General features: G+C 33.8%; 1 protein-coding gene across 3 annotated transcripts; it reads right to left on the minus strand.

Annotated features, from left to right (window-relative positions):
• Nucleotides 1–27,992, minus strand: LOC121589512 (homeotic protein deformed-like). 3 transcript variants are annotated; one of them, XM_041908483.1, is made up of 6 exons: nucleotides 27,652–27,992; nucleotides 26,508–27,486; nucleotides 10,485–10,585; nucleotides 10,240–10,423; nucleotides 2,227–2,606; nucleotides 1–1,209 (listed from the first exon to the last, which is right to left on the minus strand). In XM_041908483.1, the coding sequence occupies exons 2-6, from the start codon at nucleotides 27,229–27,231 to the stop codon at nucleotides 871–873; spliced, it is 1,728 nt and encodes a 575-aa protein (XP_041764417.1). In that variant the 5' UTR covers nucleotides 27,232–27,486; nucleotides 27,652–27,992; the 3' UTR covers nucleotides 1–870. The 3 variants fall into 3 exon arrangements, with proteins under 3 accessions (XP_041764417.1, XP_041764418.1, XP_041764416.1); XM_041908484.1 differs by having other exon boundaries at nucleotides 26,508–27,509; XM_041908482.1 differs by having other exon boundaries at nucleotides 26,508–27,992.
• Between the last annotated feature and the right edge of the window lie 6 nt (nucleotides 27,993–27,998).

Below are 27,998 nucleotides of genomic sequence, written 5' to 3' on the forward strand. Positions count from 1 at the left end.
CGATTCAGTGAGGTCGCTATCGTTTCATTGTTTAATTCATTCTTCATTTTCATTTTACAAATTGCGTATGTACATAGTAGATATAGCATGGCGCTTCACTTATAAAACTAAATCACTGTTTCATCCGAATTTGTATAGGTGATGGTGGAGTCAATTAAAATGACAATTATTCTGATAAACAGGCGTTTTCCTAATTTACCGATGGCATTTTGAACGAAAACCACGAGTTAACTTCATTTTTTAGCCCAGCCAACACCTTGTAAAATATATTTCACTTATTTCTTATATCGATCAGTGTACCCCTATTATGGCATGTACTGTAAATGTATATTATTTGAATGAACATTTCTTACCCCTCGACTCGAACCATTTTAATAATTTGTTATAAATTTAGTTCAGTACAACTTATGCAGAAGTTTAATTTCTTCCGTTCTCAATGGTTTACAGCACTTTCTATAGCAGCATCACACGAACCATATTCAAGTCTGGTTTATGAGCAAATGTTCGGCATCTGTGTTGGTCTTAAAATTAATTTCGTATACATACTATTTGTACATATGCGATGCTCTTGCAACGCTGGTATTGTATTTTTGCTTTTTCTTCATCAATATTTACTCGTAGTTTTCATTTAAAAAAATTAAAGCTATTTTTAGGTTAATTTGTGCTTTCGGTCAAAACAAAGTACTGTAGAGGAATCTAGTTTTGAGTTCAGTGTTTATTTCATTTATACTAATGCAATCGACGTCGATAAGCTCTTTGAATCTCTAGATAGAATGATAAAAATTCTACAATAAATTTAAAATTTTAAGTTGGACCGAACGATGCTATTCGAATAATGTTGGTGGTAAAAAATCTAGAAAAATCTTACTTTTACAGGGCAGTAAGATCGTAGTCATTTTTTATATGTACGGAATGCTGTTGGACGTTGTTCATGTTGCCGGTTGCGTTACTATTGTTGTTGTTATTTGATGATTGGTTGCTCAATTGAGATTGGCGTAGTTGATGATGCTGTTGTTGGTTGTGTGGAAGTTGTTGGTGTTGTGAAAGATGTTCATTGCGAATAGTGCTACTAGAGTTGTTGGTACCGTTTGCCACCGGTAATGTGTTGTTAACATCAGAAGATGACATGTACTGCGATGAACTGGTGTTGATAGTTGTTATTGTACCGTGGACATCCGCCATACTTTCTAGACTGTCTGTTCGAAGGCACTATGCAGAAATAAAATATGTATGTCAAACAAAAATATAATTCAATATAAACTTTGTGTATGTTTCGCCGAAAATTTCTTTTTTTGAACAATGTTGGCTTTAGAGACATTCTTCTTCTTTGGCACAACAACCGATGTCGGTCATGGCCTGCCTGTACCCACTAGTGAAGTGAGCTTGGCTTTCAGTGACTTATTGTTACCATAGCAGGATAGTCAATGCTACGTATGGGGGCACGGTCTATTCGGGACTTAAACCCATGACGGGCATGTTGTGACGTCGTACGAGTTGACGACTGTACCACCAGACCGGCCAGAGACATTATATGTATAGAAATGCCAAATAATAAGACGAAAATGTAAACTCCGCTAATTTAAACCGTTTGCCAGCCTCGTGGTACAGTCGTCAACTCGTACGACTTAACAATATGCCCGCCATGGGTTCAAGCCCAGAATGGACCGTGCCACCATATGTAGGACTAACTATCCTGCTATGGGTAATCAGTAAGTCACTGAAAGTCAATCCCACAAGTGGTATAGACAGGCCTCGACCGACAACGGCTGTTGAGCCAAAAAGAAAAAGAATAATAATTTAAATAATTCAAATATATTTTATAATGATACTTTATCATAAAATGTCTTTGATGAAAAGAAAAAAATTCAAATTTGAAAAGATTATTAAGAAAACAGGTGTCCTATTTAAAAATACATTGATATGACATAAAACAAACGTTCATGTACTGCAGGCAACTGAAAATAAACATTGTTTTCTTTAAATTATGACATATTTTTTATTGTAGCAAATAGTGACGTCTACTCCTATTTTATTTTTCCAACTAAACAAATTTTTTTACTATATTTGTGTTTTACTATTACTATATTCGAGAGCATTTAATCCGTTGACATATTTCGCTTTATAGCTTATATAACATGGCAAAATGATGATTATGTCTCTTGACTGATATTGGTTTTGGTAAATCCACTAAATACGTTGCACATTGATCGCTTAAAAAATACTTACTTCATTTTGTAAAGTTTGTTGTTGCTGCTTAGATTTTGTGCTTAATGTGGAACTCACTTTTCGGGTTTTTTTTTGGTTATTTTTTACTCCAGACTGTCCAGTTGAGCTACTCGCATTTGATTTGCTTTGGTCGCCGTTTTTCTTTCGCACGTTCTTAGTATTGGGTAGTTTATTGTCTTTCTTCCACTTCATGCGTCTGTTTTGAAACCAGATTTTTATCTGTCGTTCCGAAAGAACAAGCGTATGAGCTATTTCTATCCGTCGGCGTCGTGTAAGGTAACGATTATAATGAAACTCTTTTTCTAGCTCTAATATTTGATGGCGGGTATAAGCAGTACGTTGTCGTTTTGGCTCCATTCCAGGTTGAAAAGATCCATTAGCTAAAGAGAAAACATAAAAGATGTAGCATATATTTAGTACATGCAGAAGGGATAGCATGCAACAGCTAATAAAAAGTACAATTTTTGTCTGCAACAAATGCTAATAAATAAAAAGATTCATGGAAGACAAAACATAGTATATATATATAATTTAGGTCGTTTAATTTCATACAACTGAGCCGATTCCCTGATGACGGCTTTATGCATTTTTAATGTATTCAATGTTTCTTGATATTGATTGCACTAAAGAGGTCAATAAAGATAAGCAATTAAAAATGATAGATTATCGCAAAAGAAAGTAGTTTTTAAAAGATTCCGAATAATGGCAAGAAAATATGCAAGAATGCCGCATTTTAAACATTGAATTCAACAGAATATCTCAAATGCAGCACCCTGCTTGGGTTTCCAGATTTCAGATTATGTCTATCAATACATACAAAGCTTTCCTTGATTGACATGAAAAATATCTTAAATTCCCCAAGTTCGAGCTTGTTATGCCGCTTAGCACCACTGTTTAGTTAAAAACATCATTAGTGGGTTATGTATTGATCGATGGAAGAAGCTAGAGCAGGGTCTCCAAACTACGGCCCGCGGGCAGCATGCGGCCCTCCAGAGCCTATAATGCGGCTCGTGATGATTTTATAAAGCATAATGTGAATATCATATTAGTTTGATAATTTTGATTATATTTTTAATATTTACTAGACAAAAAAAACAAGTTAAATTAATAGAAAAATTAATAATTTTAAAATTTTTACTGAGTATTTTCTTGTCAAAACGAGATTTAAACGGTCTCATTACCAAAAGTAGCGTCAAAATGGCCCTTAGTACCGTTATTTACGAAGCAATGCAGCCTGCAAACTGAAAAGTTTGGAACCCCTTGAACTAAAAGCTACTGTTAGATTACTGTTAGATACTGTTAGATGATTTACATATGATAAAAAGTAAAACAAGCGGTTCCAGGATCGCAAATGTGCTGATAAAAAATGCCTCACACAAGTAGGGGAAAGTGGGGCAAAATAGGCATGTGGGGCAAAATGGCCACCCTCTATTTAAGCATTATTTCATTACAACGATACTTTCCAATGCTCAAAATGTATTCATTAGAGTGTTCTATCAACACCATGTAAGTTTCATAACCCTTACATAACAAATAACCAAGAAAAACGTAAAATAATACTTAGTATCATATTGATATAATTAGAGGATGCGTTGAAGTTTTACATGATATATTTTTAAAGATATGATATTTCTACAATAATTTTCTGAAGAAAGCAAGGCGATTGAATGCGTATTTTTACTAATATAAAAAAAAAACAATAAAATGCTTCACGTGGGGTAAAATAACAGTAACGCTAATAGATAGGACAGTAACGCTTGGGGCAAAATGGGCAGATGCTTTTGATATACGGTGCTTGGTGAGGCTTGGTGCTTGGTGAGGCTATGGTATGCAACACCAAGAAAACATGTACAAAGAAAAATGCAAAATAAGGTTTAGCAGCATATTGTTGTAATTTTAACCACTTCGAAAATAAGCTTAAACCAGTGTCACAGGGATGTGTTGAAGTTTTACATGTTATATTTATAAAGATATGATGTTTCTTTACAATTTGTCTCAAGAAACCAAGGCGATTGAATGCGTATTTGTACTAATATAACAAAAAATACAACTATGCTTCACATGGGGTAAAATGGGCACATGCTTTTGACATACGGCGCTTGATGAGGCTATGATGTTGTATTTGTCGCCTCAATAATGATAACAGGCACAGCTTTAAAATATTCGATTGTGTAGATTTAAACGTGTAAAAACTGTTTTAATTTTGATAATATGTTTTTGGAAGAATTTTAAGGGCTTTCCTGAACAGCAAAACAAAAGATAGAACGAAAATACATTTCACGAAACGTGCGCTAAAGCATAGACCATTACCTAAGTGCAGTTGTTGTGGCCCATTTTGCCCCAGTGTTTTGACGTTTTACAGTTTGTCTACATATGCTCATTTTGCCCCAGGGCTATTCCCATTTTACCCCGCGTGTCAAAATAGCTTCTCGTAAAACTTCAACTTTTATTTTACACTTTTTTCATTATTTTAAGTTATTTTCATTCTTTTTGTCAATTTTAATCCATATTTAAAGGGTGGAGGCATACAATAATGAAAGAAAAATTGTGTTTTGTGGCATATTCAAAGGAATATTCAGTAAACTGCTTAACATGCCCATTTTGCCCCGGTTTCCCCTATACAACACTTTCCCCCCAATAGTTTTATATTAATCGAATAGTAATTATGGAAGCTCGTAGTGGCCTAAGCGATAATTAAAATCAAAGAATTGCTGAATGTTTACCGAACTTGATGTTGATTTTATACTGGAACCCAAAAAACGCACCAGAAACACAAAGGATATTGTTTGTTCGGCGAAATTTCACTCGTTATGAGTTGTGTTTGTGGAGCTTTTAGATTTGATTGTTATGAGAAAAAATCGTTATTTGGGATACTAATTATGATGGCTTCCACTGTATCATTATCTAATGAGTTTTAATACCTCTTCTTATTTTTATTTAACGTAACAATCGTTATTGATTACTCATAGCAGCTTAGTCAATCCTACGCAAGGTTCATTCATGGGTTCAACCTCTAGCCAGTGAACATTTCTAGATATTTTAGTGATATTATTTGCGTATTGATTTCAAGGGTAAAGTAGAATGAATATAAACTGAAAAATTTGAAAAATGAATTGATAAAAAATATGCGGATGTATTTATAACATAATTTAAATAGCTATAATTTAGATTTTAAACATTGTTCAACCGTTGCAGCTGTCAAATTTCATTTCGCTTGCATTTACTTAAAGTATTTGCTCGCTTCGAATGAAACATCGTAAATTACTGTTCTGGCTGTCACCGGTTACTGGTATATATGTGTGAATATATTTGAACAAAAATAATTAATCATTTACACACTAGGGTGTTTTAGTTTGGTGAAAACCGATTTCGTTTTTTAGAGTGAAGTAGCGTGGTAGGGACTGGGGCGCTCTACGAATAAAACCAAAAAAAGTAATAATTATATTTGGCTGTTTATTTCAAGAAGGGTGACTGCTCAAACTGCTGTATAGATTTGAATGTTGTACTAGAAAACATATTTCACTGATTTTGTCGGTGGTTACCTATACAATCTTTTCTATGTTGCATAGTAGACTTCCGTTGTCCGGTATGAATTTATTAAATTTACCTGTCATCACGATAAATAATACTGAGTATATATTTTTCATATAGATAGTTAATGAATAAACTTTAACGATCGTAAAGTAAGTTTACGATTTGTAGAATTATAGGGTTCTATTGCATAGGTCAATTTTTCAATAGATGTTTACACCGTTTGTCGTTACTACGCTGTAGTTATAAGACGGACAATGATTATCATGGGTGGCCATGGTTTGTTGATGAAGGAATCGATACTACCGCTGTCCGTAGAGTACTGATGAACGGTTCGTTTTTGGATTGCTGAAGTGTCCAAAGGCCGCGTCGGATGGATCATTAATCATTTGCATTGCTGCAGTGGCTTGGGTAAATTCCTCGCTTGCGCTGCGCTCAGGAAACAGTGACATAGAGAATTTCGATAGGAGAGGGAATACGAACATTCTTCGAAGATTCTCGATATGAATCAAGTTGAATAATGTATCATCACAAAATTTCGCAGTAAAGAACAACCAAACAAAACAGAAGCTCGATCAATGATATCTAAAAGAGTGATGTTCATGAATGGGTGTAAGATTGAACGACAGAGAAAGTGATCAAACCTTTTCCACACTTATTAACATGTACCATTGGTCTTGGCCAAGGAATGACGTTTGAAGTTTGCCTATGCTCGCTTGAAATGAAAGTACCTTGGCACAGTTATCTACTTTACTCAAGGTACAGGTCACAAAGCATGTATGTGTGTACTTGCAGGTACTTGCAAAATAGCTGCAGGATGGCAGTTATTATTGATATTATTGCAGTGGTTGTATAGAGTGTAGATGAGTTGCGGTGTGTAGCAAGCCATCAAGCCGGGGTTTCTGCTATATTGATACGAATGACTTGCAATTTCAACGTTGGTGCACTTCTAAACATATGTTTCTTTTGTTGCAGTAACCTACAGAATCTGACTGCAATTACGAACCAGTATCGTGATTGAAAAGCTGTTCCAGTAACGTTTGCAATAAAATGTGAGTTTTGAAATGCTTAGTCAATTCATAGGAAATGACGTACCGCGCTTGCTGATGCGATTGATGCAATACAAAATCGCAAATCTTGTTCTTTATACGATGAATCTATGTTCAGTATAGACGGAGTTTTTAAAGACGTTTATATTATTTTTAATAATTCTGTTGTCTTATTGAACTTTAAATGTACCATTAACGTAAGGAGCGGTAGAGGCTTATAAGTGCAAACTGTATGTAAAAAATCATCATAAAATCAAATAAAATCATGATTTGAAAAATGAAATAGAGAATAATGAGAATGGTTTTTTTATACAATTAGGTTCAAATCTGTTTTATTTGTCGCCTAGGAAATTTGCAAATGAAATACGATAGAAAATACAAAAACAAATAATATCGATTATTTTTTTAATTTAGTGTAGTATGATTTTCTAAAACGTTATACTAAATGGTTTAATGCGCATTTCTGCATGCTAGCTAATGTAAGTTTACTTATAAGTGTTACAGTTTTTCATAGTACAGAATAACATACAAGCTTTATTATTCAAATATTACCTATTGGGCATCGAATACGCGATGAAATTTTAATCAAACTCAACGGTTCTTGTTTTTAGAAATACGCTTTATCATATTTTTGTTTAACAGATGCAAACAACAATACTACGTATAATAGAAGGCGCAATCCAGTGACATTGAGAGGAAGGTGCAAAAGAGTAATGTAAAAAGCATGACTAGTTCTCAGTATCGCATGAATGAATGTGCTGACGGAGCAGCAACATTCGTCGTTACCAGGTGGGATGAAACGTTAAAAAAATCAACCCTCATAGCCGGGTTTGGTTCGATGTTGCTTATAATCAACCTTGTCGTCATTCAACATTTGGGTGGGTGATGACAGACAGACAAGCAGTCCGGTTTTGATGTATTGATATCTCGCTTCGTAGCTATTTGAACGTTTTATATCCGTTTATGGAAGGTTTTCATTTAAGCTTCTTTGATACTTGATAGGAATGTTGGGAGGAGGATAAATGGAATAAATAACATAAAAAATGTAATAGGTCCCCAGCAATCGATAACTACACATCTAAGAGCTACTTGTTTCATGCGACCTGATTTAATCCGTTATTTCATAACGCTTGATTTTGCTCAGTGTTTTGTTTATGGTGCAGACGTTAGAAAAATGCAGTATTAGTTTCATGTTAGTTGAACAGGCTTATATTTAAAGAGTTATATGAAATATTACCAAAATATATTTTTATTATATCATTCACTGGATCATTGGACTTTAGTACATGCCACTAAGGTAGATTTAAAATGGGATGTTTTTTTAATCTACCTATATCAATAAAATTATTTTCTTATATTTATTATTTCAAAAGGAAAATGGACTCTCCTGCACACATTTGAAATTTATCAGTAACTTGTTTTTCAAATTTAAAAAAAGAGAAAATCTATACAACAAAGCTTCTTTCTCTTATATTTTCTAAAAAGTTTTTCAGAAGTAAAATACTAGCCCACGTTTTAGATAAGATAAAAGAAATGTATTTTATGTTTTCTAGCGTATTAGAAGCTAAAAACGAGGAGTTCATTGACAATTTAAAATAAAAAAAAAAGTATCGCTAGTATCTACATAAAAAGATACATCGTTATTGGCAGTGATTGCCCATCAAAATTATGTAAAACTACCATCAACTTAGAATCAAAATGAGAAGTACTATGTTGTCGTTCATTGATTACGAAAAAATATCGGAACTCTATTGTATTATGTTCAAAATAGCATAAGTCTACATCATAACAATTTAAGTCCTTTGGAATGCTCTATTAAGATATGTTTTAGCAAAGGATATGCAAAAAACAATATTTAGCATTTTAGAACATATAAACGAAAACAAGGAATGAAAATTGATATCAACGCTACGCATTCGATAACACAGCAATCTTGTTATTCATGGTTATCAGCTCCATAGTCATCAACTCGAACGACTTAACTACATTTGTACCCGTGGCGAGTTCGAACCTAATATTGACCGCTTCTTCATAGCAAGGACCGACTTTCCGGCTGCGTGGTACTGAATAAATTTTGAAAGCCTGTATAGACCGGCATGTCCGCGTAGATAGGCCAAATAGAAGAAGAAGAAGACCCAATTTACTATACAGTAAACAGCAAAGGCAGATAAATTAAACGTTATCAATTATTTGGTAGCTGTTTGGTGACATTTTCTGCGCTATAAAATGTTGGTAGCGAATAAAGTTGTTACGCTTTATAAACAAGGTTGTACTAAGATGACAATTACCATATGGCATCGTTGTTCTACTTTAGCTGAATTTTCGTTGACGTTGTTTTGGATGAGGAATAAGTTATTTGAAGGGAATGATTTATCGAGTTCTTGATGCCTTTATATCATCACTTTGAGCTCATCAGTGAGTATTTAAATTGTGTTATTTGCATGGTCACGAATCTAAAATAAAGTTTGACGAGTTTAGTATTTAAACAGTTCTAATGATTTTACTATACGACCGAAGCCGCTACTTCTGAATAAACACACAATACAAAATTATACAGATGAACAGATGAAGTAAAGATATTTAAGAGATTCAATAATTTAGCCATGTCTGAATATGCCTTTCACACGACTGTGTTTTTTTATAAAATAAAAATTAATAGTAATATGATTAGATATTTTCAATGCTTTACTGTAATCTGAATCTTAACTTTATAATATTTGTATGAACAACCTGCTAGCTTAAGATAAACTTTTTAAAAGATAACTTTTTTTTGTGAAATTCAAATGAAGTTTTTTTAAATGAAATTAAGTGGTTTATATAATAATTTTCATAAGCTGAAATAAAATAAAATATCGCTAAAATACACTCAGTGTCTCCATTTTACCATAACTTGCCTCAAAACACCAGTAGGAATGGAATAATTTTGAAATCATTATTAAAATACAATATAATGAACTAACTGTTCGAGGTCATTCGTCACTACTGTTTGAAAAGGCTGTCAGTCAAACGCAGTCTTTATAAAGTTTCAAGAGTTTTCGAAACGTACTCATTCTACCATCATTTTTGGTTTGAAGTGATTTGATTCATTTGACCTTCTCTCCGGTTTTGTAGAAAACTTAAGGTAGAGCAACGCCAGCAAAAGAATGATAAATTGAAACCAATTTATTTTCGTCAAAGTTAATGCTAGAGTTTCAAATGAATGTGCTTAAAGCAAAATACACGGCGGTAGTTTGATCGGTTGCAGTGTCTATTGATCGACAGAAAAGATAAGAATGTGACCAATTTTTCAAAATTTTCAAACAAGTAGCATCTAGGTATCCTATAAAAAAAGCTTTTTTTGAATTTGTTTCTAATTTTATGACCTGCTAATGTTTTCAGCATGCAGTCAATTATTGGTTGTCAAATGTATTTAAAAAAATGTTTTTTTACTCACCAATGCCAGCAACGTGAATTTTTTTCATCCAAGGATAAATGATACGTTCGCCATCACTAGTTGCATGCATTACATCTTCTCCAAGATCGTTATCAGATTCCAGGTCATCTATATCACCATCGTTAGAGTCTAGTTCATCCGGCGATTGATCAAGCATTAAGCGCTCTTCGTCCAGGAACTCATCCTGCAATTTTGCAGAAATAAACTGTTACATTCACTTTTTTTATGAACGTTCGGGAACGTACCTGATCAGAGCTGGCATCATCACAACGTAACCGCATACCAAGCTCTTGTAGCTGCTGTCCTGTAGGTGCTGCCTCCTCTATTCGCCTATCCAGTTTCATTCCTATGGTTTGAAAATATACGTTAAGAAATGCGGATGAGGAAAAGCAAAACAGAGAAAAAGCAATAAAATTAGGGTAAAGTTTATTTTAAAATCTATCAACCGATATTAACTCATTCCTCGTGAAATTTTTAAATTTCAGTGAGAAAAATCAGTAAATACGGCAAATATGGTGTCAGTTAATAGTTTTTGCTGGTGTGATTAATTGTGATTAAGAGAAGCTATACAGTAAACCAATGAAAAATAATAATAATTAAAGATTTTATGGTTGCAGAATTTATGCCACCCTGATAGGAATGTTAAAATTACAATAAACAAGCTATTCTTCAATTTCAATGCTACCGAAAATAGGTACACGAGAAATGTTAATTTTTGAAATTTCAATGCTGTGAGCTCCCGCCTAAACTTGTCGGGTTTGACTGAATATTCCTTTAAAACTTTATCCGAAAACTACAATGCGTATGTCGACATATACTACGAAATTTCACATATCATAAATGTCACTATTCATCCTATTCATCGTATTCTTTCGTACAAATAACTTAAAAGAAAAATAATTATTTGTTAGCCAGCCGGTGCTTACCCCGTTAGAAGCTGTCCTTGTGTTTCGCACATTCGGCATATTTATATTGAATTTCTTCATGTCCAGCTCCATACCCCCATATAAATTTTTAATTTGAAGTGGAAGTAGTAATCAACGTCAAAACAACAGTGTTTTATCATAAGGTGCTTTGAATTTCATTAAAACACGTATTTAATTCATTTCAGTATGTTTATAATTCAGAAAAGCCGAAGTAAATTGTGATTCATTATATACAAATATGTTTTTATACAGTGATAAAGATAAGAAAACAACGATATTTGAAGATTTATGTGACAAATGCATTGATGACCAAAAGGGAAAGACCGTCAATTCGCGTAGATGTTCTTCGGTTATATCCATCTACGAATCCAAGAGAAAAACAGCATCCAAACTCCGTTGTTTTCAAGACCGTCATTCTGTCGGTCTAGGAGGACTTCTTCAATCAGAATTAGTTGACCAGCACTTAAAATAAGTTAGAAACTAAAATGATGTAGGCGGATTGGGAGGAGTTCGAATCAAAATGTCCGTAATTTAAAACATGAGCTGAAACCTGTCCGGAATATGAATCGAAATATTGTTGCAATTTTATGATGTTTTGCAATGTTGCGAGAAAATTATTGGAAGTTTTGATGTTTCCTCAAAGGTAGGAGGTTTGCGTTAGGAAAGAGCGTAATACAGGGGATTGACCGATTGAAATTGAATTAATTAAAAAATATTCAATGCCAAAAATGTCTAAAGTGTCCGTCATTTGAAGCAATACGTTAAAAAAGCTGTCAAAATGCCATAATGACCAAGATGGTTCACATAAATTTAATAATTAAAAAAGGGTTTACACTCAAACCAAAAGAAACTCAAATAAACTCTTTTGAACATTATTTTCCGGCTATTTACATTGATTAAAACAATTTCTGTCCCATATTCCCGTTTTAGAAAATTGGAGCACAGCCTGCCAAAAATTGGGAAAAATGCCAATGTAGCATATCTGCTGTGTATACAGAAGTTGTTATAATACACACTAACAGGTATAGACACATAGCAACACATTTATTGTAACACACTCAGCAAATCAATACACACCATAGCAAAACACCCAGGTCTCACCGTTCGTACAAAAAAAAAGAGATTCACGTATCGAAATCAATCGAAACTCGCAACATACGCAAATAAAGCGTTATTAAAGTAGACAAACAGAGAACGCATTGTAAATTATCACCCTAAAAGTGCAGCGTATGCAAAGATCGATAAAGCATTCGTTATTTAGCAACAACAGTCGACACCTCATTTTGTAACAAAAAAAAAAACTAATAACGCTGCATAGGTACATGTCGATAAACACCTCACATCAATTGTACCCCAGCACCGAAAACAACTTAGTGTAACATATCCCATAGTTTTGGTCAATACGGTTTAATAGGCAACCTCGATTTATAGTTGAACACCTACACCACAAACAAATTGTACAAATAAAACCAACTATGGCCTTGGCAAGTCAGATTCCTTTGGGTTGCCTGGATATGACTAAGACCTTCCTACATTTATCGCCTTTTCATTTAAAAAGTTTAGTTATGTCCCCTCTACCCATGATAAGGCCTCTGACTCCAATGTTTCCAGTAAGGGAAATCCCTTAGGGATTTCTATGATCGCCTCGATCATATCCACTTCGAACAAAGTTTAATTCCATCTGGGCTCATGTCAAGCAAACCATTGACCTACCGCGACGATACTCGACGGTCAGTTGCGTGATGTGATCGTCACATAACATGGCGACCGTAACTATTTTCAAACAAAAACGATGTTTTCCTTTTCACGAATATATTTGAAAAATGTCTTCCAAACGGCAAATCAAATGTAGAATTACAATAGTTTATCAACTAACATAACATCACTTTCATGAAAAATAACAAAAAATGTAAGTTTATGAGCAGATTTTTGTGAAACTTCTGCAGAAGGCTGCCCAATATTAAAACAGTTACACTGTTGCAGGAGTCGCAAATAACATTGTGAAACATTGTGCCATTTCGGGCTTACTTTTCGCTTATGGGTGAACGTTAACCAGTCGTTTAAACCAGAAAATATAATCTCCTCACCATTTTATTATGAAAGCTCGATTTTCGTCTTGAAAAGCAAAAAAAAAAAATAATAACTCAAAATAGTATAAATAATAAACTTATAGTTTTAACCTTTCTAAGGTCACACGTGGTCCACGGGTTATATTTCGAAGACTCTTGCCCTATTGCAACTAAAATTTTAAAATTTATGTAATTTTAAGTATTTAAAAAAATTAAAGAACAAAGTATTCGTTAAAACAGTTATATAACAGAATACGCGGGCATGATGCAGTCGGAGAATGTAAAGTCTAGAAAACATAGGAGCCTAGCCTAGCCGACCCTAGCCTAGCATAGACCTGCAGTTTCCGCCTGCTCACATCCGATTTCAGAGTAGTTTCCGCTCGTTCCCGAATAATCTGCACTCTTTACTCATCAAAAAATAAAGGAAAGAGCTCTGGTAAAGAGACACAAGAAACTGTAGTTTAAATGCGTAACTCAATATATGCCCCTGAAGTTCTTAAAATCATTCTCCCTCCCACCATCGATCTTCAAGGAAAATATGGCCAATGGTAAAAATTCATCCATTAATGGAATTGCATTAACAGAACAGGATCACGGTAAATGTTTGCACGGATTCTGTATTCATAATAATACTTTTCTTCATGAGTGCAAACGACCGCGTAATGTACCCGTCTCGCTGGGTATCAAGGTGGAATTTAGATGGTAAGCAGTACGACTGGTACATATAAAATCATTCCAAACACTGGATAGCCTTAATAGATATATCAAATTTTGATTTGGTGTTTCTGTTAGTATGTTTATTGCAAGAACATTTCAGGACGCATTTCATATTAAAACAAATTATTTGTGGACAAATAGGGGCACAGTAAATTTTGAACGTGTTGCCGTTGAAGAAATGTTGCCGCAACATTTTAGTCTAACCAGACTTACAGCGATATGCAGCCACTTACAGTAAGATACCTCATATTTTACTTAAAATGCCTTGCAAAATTATGCAAATTATAAAAATGGCGTAAAGTTTATGAGTTTCACTGAATGTTGGATCTCCATTTATTAGAAAAACGGTCTTGTGGCTTCTCAATATTCGTTGATGAAGTTTTGAAATTGAATAATTATAATTATAAGCCATTTGGTAATAAACAATGGGTAGCATTACTTATTACAGATTACAGATACTTCATGTGCGTATTTAATTAGTGGCGTTTAGAACACCACTTCACCAGTTTATCCTAATTATTATACAAGAGGTTATTCCGGTACGCAATTTAAAATCTGTTCCGAAAGCCTCTAAGTGAGGACATACATGGTGTTATGCATAATAAAAATTAAGTCTCCTTTTTAGGGTGAACGCCGCTGTACATACTTTCCCAGCAATGCAAACAGAAAGGTATCGCAACAAATTAATTATAATTTGTAATTTCTTTTGTTACTTTTCGAAACACACGAAATATGGTCGGCGGTAATATCCAAACCGATTGTTAACTAATTTCCACACCGATTGTCATTGTATAGATGAAAGCAAAAAGACGTTAATGATGTATTTTTAATATACAAAAAAGCACCTTTTTGTAACAAAACAAAAGTATCTGACGCAGATATGCATAATATTTGAGGTAAACTGCTATCTTGAACATAAACCAATGCATAAACAGTGTGAAATAATTAAGTAGTGTAAAACAATTTATTGTATTTTGAACGACATGTTTTGTTTTTATTACTCTTTTTTTATTGAAGTCGCTTACTTTTGGCCAAAAGTGTGTATATAGGTTCCCATACGAATTGGTAACTAATTTCAGAAACAGAAAAAGTTTCTTTTGACAGAATGGGTGAAATGATTTTCCATAGGAATGGTTCGCTTTTCTTAGCAACACATACGTAGTTTACATTGGTGTCCTCATTAACGGCATAATTGTGATACAGAAAACGATTTAAATTACTTCAGATTTGATTTTGGTTACAATTGCGCTCTCCCCTGTTTCTATTTGTTGTAAGGATGAATTTTGTCGTCGATTGCTGTTTATGTTTAATGTAATTGAAATGATACAAGTAACCATGTTCAGAAAACCATAAATATTACGTTCGGGTACAATATCTGGTAGTACGTGCAATAGAATACATCAAATTAACGAAGAGCCAAACGAAACTACACATGCTTTACTAAAAAAAAAAATAAAAACAATTGAAAACCACTTTTTCAATGCTCCAAAATCAAAATCAATATTTTCTTAAAAACGGGTTTTCAAATTGTTTTTTTTAGTTTGTTGCGTGATTACTTCGTTTGAGCTTAATTGAATGATTCTTTTAAGGCATTAGGCATTTTTCCCAAAAAAAAAAAACAGTAGATCTTGTAAAATTCGTCAATCAAACAAAACAATTATACGTTTATGAGGATTGGCTAAAATTACTTAACAAGCAAAATAGTCAACCCGTGACTAATGGGACTACATATTCATATGATATTTTTTATACTAATATGTATCAATTATTCTCAATGATTATTCAATGCACACACCAATGATTTGCTTCCTTCGGAACAGATGCAACAGCTGACCAACGTTGTATAAGTCACGAAACTTATTTTGAAAGGATTAGCTCAATTTTCATATTCATCCATCCAAGTTTTGACTAGACTATCTATTCTCAATATTCGTCGATGAAGTTTTGAAATCGAATATGAACTCTGAATAAGCAGATCATGAATGTTAAAGGGTAGAATTTAAGCTTAACAATGATGTGTCGTTCAACCCATAACTCGTTTTATTCACAAAATAATGATTTTGCAGCAACCTATATCGACAAGTATCCTATATGGACTTTGCTAAAATTGTTTACAATTAGAATCAATCATACAATGTATCATACTTATAGCGAAAAACATATCCGAGTTCCTATGCATATATCATTTTGTTACATTCGAAAGTCTTCCGATTTTCCTCAAATATCGTGTAAATTTTTAAAAATCAGGATTGACTTAGAAACAAATGTAGGATAATGATGATGATGTAAAGAAAAATCATCAAAGCACCCAGTTTATTATGGATCTAACTGTCACTCCAGGTTTTCTTCCTCTTTTCGTTTTTAGACATCAAATTGCACTGGATAAGCCCACCTGATGTATCAACTCACTTTGATTTCGTTGTATATTTCACCTTGTCTGGCCGTAAGGAAATGCTCGTCACATCGCCGTGTTTTGCAAGCAGAGGCAGATTTTCCTATAAGCGGACTGAAGGATTGCGAAGGGCCCCGGTCTAAAAGGGAGCACGAGTTAAACCACCACTTGTAAGTTTGCTTTTACAAGCGATTGTTTTTTAATTAATGCAAATATGAATGGAAAAGTATTTTTTTATAAAAGCAATACATTCAAGAAAATGTATAAAATATGTTGATAACATTTATACGGTCAGTCCAAAAAATATTTCTCTAGCTGAATATTTTACAGAAAAAGGTGAACTATGGCCGCAATCGACATAGCGATAAAAATAATGCTATTAAATTAAATTAAATAATGCTATGGTAAAATAATGCTGACGGTATTAAACCTCATAAAAGAATCATCAATACACACGTATTACTAAAAAAATAGTATTAAAATAGTCCAATGACAACTAAATTATTAAAAAAAAAACTTAAAATAGTAATGGGCGCGCAAAAAGTATTCGTCTATCTAGCACTTAACTCATTTACGTTGGCCAAACACTACGTAGACAAGAATTAAATTACTATTATCAATCTGCTAGTGGCGGTCTTGCTAATTAATGCATTTTAATTGTGTCAATTACACTTCAAGAGGTCAGAGTAGCACTAACAGCGGGTGAGTTAAGCATGATGGTGAAAATCGTATTATATTCCTATGCATAACCTATCCTACACATTTTTTAAGGTTAAAAAACTTGTGGGAGGCCTCATTCATTCATTTGATCAGCGTTCGGCTATTTTTCTGAGACTAATTTTGTATCAAACTGTCCACTAAGCAACTTTCTTCTTCTATTTGGCGTAACGTCCTACGCGGACATGCCGGCCTATACAGGATTTCAATAATTAATTTAACTTAAGCAACCATTATTTAAAATTTATCTAACGAACGAATTTATCAAGAAACGTTTTAATGTTCACAAAATCAAATATAACCCAGTAATCAGAGAATTGTATGATGGCCAATAAGATCAGGAGAAGAGATGGGTTACATTTGGATGGGTCATGTTTCAATTCATTATATCTTGTTATTGTATGGTTTATTATATCTGGCTTTTTATATATATTATATCGTATGGTGAAAACGATTTAATTGACTCTCAATATAATATCAGCTGCCAATTATTCAAAGGAACTTAGCCACGTGGTCCGCAAATGCAATATTTATATCAGAGATTAATTGGCACAAGTCTTGTAATATGAGTGTGTCAAAAATACGCCCTTTTTAAGGTTCCAATCAACGATAACTGATTGGTCAAGTAATCACTATATATAAATATATAGTCATTAATGCAATCAGAAAGATCAAGACACTTTTTTGATTCCATAACCTTTTGGTTTCTTACGCACATAACACCAAAAGCCTGATAGACGAATATTTTTTGTGCGCCAACCAAACGACAGTTTTTTTTTAATTTTTTAAATAATTTAGTTGTTATTGCACTATTTTAATGGTCATGTTTTAGCAATACGTATGTATTACTGGTCTCTTTATCAAACCTCATCATTAATTTTACCACTCCATGCTTATTGCGGCCAAAATTCGACTTTTTCTGTAAAATATTTAGTTAGATGAATACTTTTTGGACAGACTGAACAACGAATTGTTGGTAACAAAAAACCAATGCTCCCATTTTTTTAGGGATCTGGTTAAATTAGCCCTGTTCAATCGAATTTCCAAAGCATATCATAAGCAAAAATCATAAGGTAATACGAAGACATTCGATGCTTTACAGGATGCATGTTTTGTCTTGCAATATCTAAACAACTGCTTTTCGCATGCAGACTTTTGGAGCCAACATTATGTTCAGCCGCATTAATTGTCTGTTTTATCATGACCTTGATATTTATCGCTTCGTTGATGTTCTGTTGCTACCAATCTAAAAGCCACTTTACAAAAGTTTTTACGCCGCTTTAGCGGTTCTAAGTTTAAGATTTGAAAGCATCGAGTTCTAAAAAAAATACCCAAAATTTGAGCATTTGAGAGTTAACAGGAGTATTTTGATTCTTCCCACAAATACCATATGTCATTTTTGGATGCCATCTCTATTATCTTGAATTTATCTTAAGTTAGCAAAGCCATTTTCGTAACATTATACAAAGAATCGCTAATTGAATACCAAAACATTTAAATATTTAACATATTTCTGCACAAAAGATAGTTTGCAGCTTGCTAAGTTTATTCTGGATTAAACAGGAAGTTTGTAAATTTTCATTTCAACAAACTTCTAAAATTTTCAGCAACACCAAATTATTGGATGAATAATCGTTGTTTTGATTCTTATTTTTGAAGATACAAATACATTTTGTGAAATTTTGACCGAAAATTCTCCCCCAACAAATGCAAAATTCCCCCCTTCGGAGAATCGTTGCCACCTAATGTTGGTTCTAGCCGCGCGGCCACATGAGGTGAAATATACAGCGAAATGAACTATTTGACAGGTTAAATATCTGACAGCTGCTGCTAAAGGGTTGGGGGAGATACTACACCCGCTTTTGAAATTCATTTTACAAGAATATCTTCTTAAGCAGAACATTCACAAAATGAAAGAAATGATGAATTGTTGATTGAAAATTAACGAAATACTTAACAGTGAAGTTATTTAATGAATTTATTTACGGTTTTGTGCACGTTATTTGTTTACATTGCACATCACCAGGTTGCTGTGATGCGTTATCTAACAAATATTTCGCCTATCAAATTGTTTATTTTACTGTATGGCATAATTTTTTACCTCTAAGGCAGGGGTCTCCAAACTACGGCCCGCAGGCCGCATGCAGCCCTCGAGAGCTTAGATTGCGGCCCACGATGACCTTTGTAGAAGTTTAAAATAAATATTATATTATTCTTACTTTTTTGAATAAAATTTCTTTTTTACTTTTCTTAGACAAAAATCAAGCTTTAGTAATACGAAGCTGTACAAGTCTCGTTAGTATTTTGTTATAAAAACGAGAATTAGACATTCACTAACCAGTTAAAGGTAGTGTTTAACATAGTTATTTTTGAAGTAATGCTGCCCGTGAGCTGAAAAGTTTGGAAACCCCTTTTCTAAAACATCAATTCTTGACAGTTTGCATCAATTTTTGACACTAACGCACCTATTTTTGCATGTAAGTCATCATTTTTTACTCTTCTAGGAATCATAATAATTTTAAAAGATATTTGAGCAAATTTTTGACAATTGTAATTTTACCACCGACAAACCGACGTGACACTGGTGTTACAAAAGTGTCCCACACGAAAGTACTGTCATTTACCAGTGAGGCGAACACTTCTGTCAAAGTAAGCTCTGTTCACTGCTGCTTCGATGTAAACAACTTTTCTAAATACAAATGGCGAAGGAAGTGTGAGGCAAGATTTTGTGAGAATTATTGGACAAAACACCCAGGAAAATAATTTTATAAGTTTCCAAATCAATGCAAAAGATGTGGGAAGTACATAAAACAATACGCATTGGAATTGGAATTGGTGATTTTACATCTCATAAACATCGTGTAATTTGATTGTTTTTGAGAACCGGGTAATTTTAATGGTTTTTTGAGAAAAAAAATGAAATTTTAGGAATTCTAAAGTCATTCTTTACACCTAATAATATATGCCAACTTTTTTCACTTAATTAAAATTTGTATATAAAATAAAATATTGGCGAGTCAATTGTTTTATTTTTAATTCTATCAATGGACCCCTTTACCTTTTAAGTTCGTTGACTGAAATTTCAGCCTGTTAGCTTTTTTTGCAGTTTTCGAGTCAGGCAAGTGTACCAATTATGGCTATATTATGTCATCAAGATACCGATTTTACTGCTGTAAAAATAAGTTCTGGGTAAAATTTTAAAAGTGTATATGTTTGCTAGAAGCCTATAATGTGTAGAGCACGAGGGTATTTTTTAATTGGCGAAAAAATAGAAAATTTCGATTAAAAACAGCATCTCAAGCAACCAATTATGGCTATAGTGTTACTAGCAATTCGCCATAGCTTAACCAATTGTGGTTGTAAGCCAAAACTCGTGGATATTTACACCAAACATCAATTTGTGACATTGTTTTAACTCAAATCAGATAGTAATAGGTTCACTGCAGGTAAATTAGTAAATGAACACCATTAAATAAGTAAAATTAACAGTTTTAAATCTCCGTTTTGTATCACTATTTGTATTGATATTTACGCTCAATAAATCGTACAATTGATGAGGCGATACAGTAATTTGTTCTATCAAAACATTCAAAAGGACGGCTTTATATTTCAAAAAGTTTTCAACGTCTTCAATCAACAAGAGTAAACACAATTTCTTTGAATAGAGATCTATTTTTTAAACAATAAATTGAAACGCGGTTAATCAAAGCATTTTACCTGTTACATTTGGCATCCTCCAAATTAAATCTAATAGAAGGTAGGGGCGGCCCTGTAGTACAGTGGTCAACTCGAACGACTCAATAACATGCCCGTCACTGGATAAATCCTAGAATGGACCGTCCCCCGTAGCAAGGATTGACTATCCGGCTGCTTGGTAATGAATTAAGTCTTGAAAGCCTGTATAGGATCTCATACAGGGTTTCCTGATAGAACTCAATACCGCGAGACACTTTGATGAATCGGCGGGAGTCAATTTGCAAGACTGCGGGACGATCCGTGAAAACGTTGACGATACCGGGATCTGCGGATTTGCATCGCAAGACTGCGGCACACTTTTCGGACACATTGTCACCTTTCAGGGACATATGGTCTGATAGCAGGGATTTAAAAATTTAAAATTTTAGGCGTTTACTGGTTGGATTTTGGCTAACAGTATTGGATTTTTTTGTTTGCAAGCGAATTAATTAATGATACACTCTTAAAATATTTATTCCCATCGGCTGCGAATTCGGGTAGGGTATTAAACCTACTTCTCGCAACTACTGATAATTCGGGTTAACCCGGACTCGCTAGATCCACGACTGAACCTATCTTTGCACCACCCAATCCGAATTCATTGGTGAATTCCTACTGAACCTACTAAATGTACCTTAATGTACCTTTCGTACGACTCCGGGTCACTGTATGGCTCCGGCCCTGTAGGTTTGAGTTGACCCACCCATCAATGATACAAGTGCTTAAACGCTTTATGTTAAGAGTTATAGCTTTAATGTTTTCTATGCTCTACATTTAATATATGTTCTACTGGAATCACTTAAACTTCGCGCATACATGCTTGACACTCTCACTTCAAATTTCCTTTGGATGCCTTTCCATCGTAGCCATGGCATAGATAACAATTTCATCCATTATGCAATATTTCATTAGCTGTTGCGCGATTGAAAAAACCCAATCTACCCGGGAGAATGCGGTTTTTAATACTCATGGATTTGTTTTCCAAAATTGAAAATACCCGATTTGGTACATCCCTGTAGGTAGGCTTATCCCAAGGGGTGTGTATTAAGAAGGTTGATCGATATTGCGGACAGTTTCGAGCTCATGTTTCAATTTACTGACGTAATGATTTGAGTTCCGAACATCCTCAAAACTTCGTCTGTATTCTTCAAATTCATACTCATACTACAACTTTTTAGTTTTGAAGTTATTTTAAGTTCCGAACATCCAATTCTGAGTGAATGAATCCTTCTAGAACGACAGAACGACAGCCTTAAAAAACGGGGCTTGGGTGCTGTTTTGCTCTTGTATTCGTAGAACCGAAGAACTGCTCCGCGAATTGACGAGCTTTTTCGTACGGCCATATCAAGCACTTTGTCACATAAACCTTCAAATATCGTTGTTTTCTTCTTATTATTGTTCTGTATAGACACATATATGTATACAAAGAATCATAATTTGCTTTGGCTGTCCATAATTAAAAACAAGATATCAAATCTTGCTTCAAAGTCCGAACAGAATTAAAAACGTGATTTAATGAACTTCAGAGCACAATATAATAAAAGACTGTAATTTTCACGTTGATAATTTCTTCCACAATTGATTTTTATGTAGTTCAATGCACGTAGACGCGATAAATAGGAATTATCAAAGAAATGACACTGGCGTGGGTTTGAAGTAAAACTGCTAAGAATGCCTCAGCTGGTAAACCGACAGACAATATTTATTAAATGTGTCATCAGGGACTACTAGGGGTCAGACACATTTCTGATTTATCGTAGTACATCATGGTAATCATTTAAAATTAAAATGAAGTATGGCCAGGGACTAGATATGAAGTAATTTAAATAGGAAAGCAAGGATTTAAATAGGATAGGATAGGATAGGTAATTTAGATTGGAAGTAAAAAACGTGTCGAATGTCCGAAATTTGAAGCTGTCCGTAATTTGATTCATATAGGTAAATTTGGAATACACAGTTTCAGAAATTACGTCAAAGTTTGTACATAAAGCATTTGACCCGCAGTCAAAAATTTGATGCCTTAGAGATAAAAATTGATGCGCACTGTCAAAAATTCATATACCAAAAATTGTGACACGCTGCCAAAAATTGGTGCCTTAAAGATAAAAATAGGTTAATTAGAGCCAACATTTAGCGGAAAGGACTGTATTGATCAGGTTGTTATCTCTTTTGTGCTTCACAGTTCCACTTTAATTGTTTGGTTTATTCCCAAATCTTTTTATTATGGGCCGATGGTAAAGCTGTGCCCAATTGTATACTTATGTAAGGAACATGGTTTTATTTGCCACACTTACTATAATATACTCTCATACTTTTCTTTGAAATTCTGGAACATATCTCTTGTTTTATTCATGTATGCAAGCGAAGACTAAAAAGCCTTATAAAAAATAACTTTTTATTTATTTTGTTGTACTTTTGAAAATCTAAATGAAAAATTTAACATAATCGGATGGAATTTATCATTATTGTATTCCAAAAGTGAGAGAAAGCACTCTTTATTTCATTGATGTGCTTAAAAACATTTACAAAAAGACATTTGTTTGTTGCAGGTTTGGTTACTGGGCATGTTTGCATCATATGTTTGCATCATAGGGGCGGTCCCGTGGTACAGTCAACTCGAACGACTTAATAACATTCCCGTCATGGGTTCAAGCCCAGAATGGACCGTCCCCCCGTAGCAAGGATTGACTATACGGCTACGTGGTAATGAATTAAGTCTCGAAAGCCTGTTTAGGTCGGCATGTCTGCATAGGACGTGTACGCCAAATAGAATAAGAAGCATCATATGTTGTTCATCTGCGGATTCATATGCCTTTTATCAATAATATGAGTAAAACATATTAATGCTGAGAAGGCAATTGCTACTTTTTGGCAATTGCTTTTTTAACATTTAGTTGATCTTAATGGTAAATTTATAGGATAACTGTATCTATTTTCGGCAGGTTAGTGCAACAGTTTCACAAAAACTCGTACACTTACAAGTGACGTTATTTTGGGCGATAAACTGTCGTGTTATGGTCTGTTTTTTGCCAACTTGAATGTAATTTTTATAGACCTTTGAGAAAATGCAAACAATTTATTTGTTCCTATTTTCGGCAGTTTGTAGCTATTTTGGACAGGCGGTAACGCGAATACGAGTTGGAAAATGTTTAAACCCGTTTTACATTCTCTTTTCCTAAGATTTTTGTTAAAAAGTACTTAAATTATTAAGTTGTGATGCCCATTTTGCTCATTTTGCTTGCAGCTTTTATAGTCTCTTTGATGTGAGCTACAAACAAAGATTGTTTTGAAGAAAAAAGACTAAACATCAAGAAAAACTAAGAATTTATTGTTTCGTTCCTGATACTACAAAAAGATTTAATATGTTTGGCATTGCGAATCATAACAATGCAATTCAATTTAATTGTTTTATGCGATAAAATTATAAAAGAAAAATCAAGTGTTTTCTGTGTATTCATGTACGTGATCGCATGTCATGAGCGAGGAACAGTGTGTTCGAACAATGTATGGCAGATTCATCATTGCATTCAAGGTTCATGAAAGGTAACTGGATACGTTTAGAGTAAATTATCAGGAATCCATGGGAAATTTTTGATAGTTAAATTAAACATTGCTTGTGGTCGTTGCTATAGAGCGAATAGGAGGCTTTTTTGCGATTTGTGCACATTTTTGCTCCTGATTACAACAATTCTTTGTTCTATGACAAAGTTGTTGTATAAATTTAGATGTGATCAACATTTACAAGCATCATCATGAAGCCTTGGAATTGCTTAAGACATATAACTATCTTTATTACACCAGGTCATTTGCAATAATGCCCGACTTTGTATTTTGATTTTATCGTTTTTCACTTAGCTTTTTCTCCCTTTTCTCCTATCTCTTTTTCTCCTAAACAAATCCTAACGCTAATATCGACAGGTCGTTGGAACCCTCCTTTAATGCTGTTGTAAGGTTCCAACACCGTCGTAATTTGTAACTAACGTTACTATGACCCGGTTGCAGGGCTACATAAAGTAAATTCGTGGTATATAATACTTCCTATAAGCAGACAAAGTTTCGTTTAATAACTGCACTCCCAAATGCCCCTGCCATTCACACGACTATTCTTGTCAAGGTCTTTGTCGTGGTTCTTGTTATTTGATTGATTGAATCCCTGCTCCTGAATGTTTTCAGCCAGTATATGTCATTATCCAAATACAGTTGATAGTTCACACTCGAAAGTTAGATTGTATGACAGACAGTGAAAACTGTTATGATTCAAATTAAGGACAGCTTCTAATTCCGGACATTCGGCATATTTTTATTGATTGTCCAGCTCCATATCTCCATGTAACTTTTTCATTTAACATAAATGCCATGATGTACTAGAGTCAATTAGAAATTTGTAAGACCCCTAGTAGGGACCAATGTCACAGTAAACAAATATTTTCTGTCTGTCAGTTCACCGCCGGAAGCATTCTTAACAATTTTGCTTAAACCGACGCCAGTGTTATTTCTTCGCTATTTCCTATTGATTACGTGCATTTAAAACATTGAAGTCTATTGTGAAAGCAACAGTGTTTTATCATATGGTGCTTTGAATTTCATTAAAACACGTATTTAATATTGTCAGGTATTTGAGCCAAGATTTTTTATCTTGTTTTTAATTCTGGAAAGCGTAAATTCGTAAATTGTGATTGATGGTATAAAAATATGTTTTTAGATTCCGATAACGATAAGAAAACAACGATATTTGAAGATTTATGTGACAAATGCATTAATGACCAAATGGGAAAGACCGTCAATTCGCGGAGCAGTTCTTCGGTTATATCCATCTACGAGTCCAAGAGAAAAACAGTTCGAATCAAAATGTCCGCAATTTAAAACATGAGCTGAAACCTGTCCGGAATATGAATAAAAATACATGTGTATATATATATATATATATATATATATATATATATATATATATATATATATATATAAGTGTATATAGTATATAGTATAGATATATATACATATATATATATATATATATATATATATATATATATATATATATATATATATAGATATATATATATATATATATATATATATATATATATATATATATATATATATATATATATATATATATATATATATATATATATATATATATATATATATATATATATATATATATATATATATATATATATATATATATATATATATATATATATATATATATATATATATATATATATATATATATATATATAGTACATGTTTTGTAGTCTAAATAGTAAAAGAATCGAATAACGTTTCTTTTGGGATACGAAAAGTCATATTCTGATTAATATTTAATGACATATAGTGGAAAAAACGCGTCTGGGCTAAATAAATAATAATCACCCAAGCATCAATATATAAGCGTTAAGGTTTTAAACGTATTTTATCAGCAAAACAGACATTGTGGCAAAGTACAATTATGCTACATATATGAACTCCAAACATTATACCATGTTTGTATAATCTTGTTTATAAAATGTCATCTCTTGTGGGCTTGGCAACTTTTGTGGACAAAATGAATTGTTCTATCAGAGGGGAAAATCAAACTGTATAACTAAAGATCAATCGTGTATGCTAAAATGAATGTAGATGACAATCAAAATATTTTCCTTATACCTTAAATATTATAAATTATTAAAACTACTTATATTATATTCCTTTAAAGGTTTTCCATACCTAGCTCTTGTAGACCCAATGCTGTGTTGGTCACTTCCGTACCGACACATTGCAGTGGAGTATCCATTATGGATGTATGACCTTCAGTTGAAGCTGAGTAGTATCCATTATAGTATCCAGATGTTATGTTAGTTGGGAAAGAATTTTGATTTGAAACCGAACTGTTCGAGGCCGTAGTATTAACAGAGGGTGGAAGAGTTGTGATAGCTGGAGCGATAAGACCTGATGAAGTTGACTGCATCTGCACTGGCGACATATACCCATTATGCGATGCATGATGCGCGTGTGGATGATGGTGATGATGATGGTGATGATGATGATGCGGGTGGTGATAGTAATGGCCCACCATTGAAGATGAGTAGTCGTTATATGCTGCAGATACTCCTCCTCCTCCTTCTGCTCCTCCTCCTCCACCTCCAGCTACTCCTCCTCCACCACCTCTTTCTTCTCCTTCCGCATTGCTTCCGGCACCGCTAACATGACCATTTCCACCGGTAAGAACATTTCCAGATGGTACACCAATGCTCATTGCACCAGCATGATGTAGTGATTCAGACTGGATATGGTGTAAGTAGTCTTGAGTTCCAGCTTGAGTTACATTGTTTCCTACACCATAGCCGCTATGAAAGTTGGCATAATCCTCACTGGGCGGAAATTTAGGCTCGATATTAATCCCCATAGATTGTATATGGTGATGAGGATAGCCCATGAGAAAAGAACTCATGTTTTAGTGTAATAGATTAAATTTTCAAACACAATTCAGAACAACATTTGCAATCGATAAATGCATACACACTTTTTTCACTTGAACTTTCAAATGTGAACGATATTTTCGAAGAATTAGAAACGTTTTCAAATTGGGGGTTTCTCATCACTTTGCGAACAACACTTTACAAATCACAACCTTAATGTATCAGGATAAACCAGCTACAAAATGCGGCACACGTCTGCTGTACATAAACTTATGTTGAGCAATAGACTGTAAGATATCATAATTAAAAACTAACAATGAACTCAGCGTTAAAACTTTTTATGTACACTTTTATATATGGCCTTGTTGTATAGCAGGCAAGTGAAAAAATGGCTTTTGAGTATAAACTATCACTGTGAAGCTTTAACTATCACACGATACTGATACAGATACCTGTTATCAGAGCACATAAAACTATTTCCAATTTTGTAAGAACCATCTACTCATTGTTGTGTAACAAGAGAATGTTAATATTCTCATTGCGGATGATATCACTCGTGTCACTTAATTTTTCACTTCATTACGCCGAACATTGCAGATAATTGAGCCAATCTAAACAATCAACACGCAATTCAAAACCACGGTGTAACCAAACACCAGACACATCACGTATATTGTAAGTTATATGGCCTTCACCAATGTACACCCTTTGCGGACACCGCAATGTACACCGAAGGTGTTGCAAACTTGGAATGAACTGAATGATCACAAAAGACACCATGCGCTGTTGGCATATTTCC

This window comes from Anopheles merus, chromosome 2R (genome assembly GCF_017562075.2).
Source record: "Anopheles merus strain MAF chromosome 2R, AmerM5.1, whole genome shotgun sequence".
NCBI lineage: Eukaryota > Metazoa > Arthropoda > Insecta > Diptera > Culicidae > Anopheles > Anopheles merus.

Coding starts and splice junctions, on each gene's coding strand:
- LOC121589512 (XM_041908483.1), bottom strand. CDS start 27,231: ATGAGTTCTTTTCTCATGGGCTATCCTCATCACCATATACAATCTATG. Junction 2,607..10,239: donor AATTCACGTTGCTGGCATTG/GTGAGTAAAAAA, acceptor TTTTCTCTTTAG/CTAATGGATCTTTTCAACCT. Junction 1,210..2,226: donor AACAAACTTTACAAAATGAA/GTAAGTATTTTT, acceptor ATTTCTGCATAG/TGCCTTCGAACAGACAGTCT.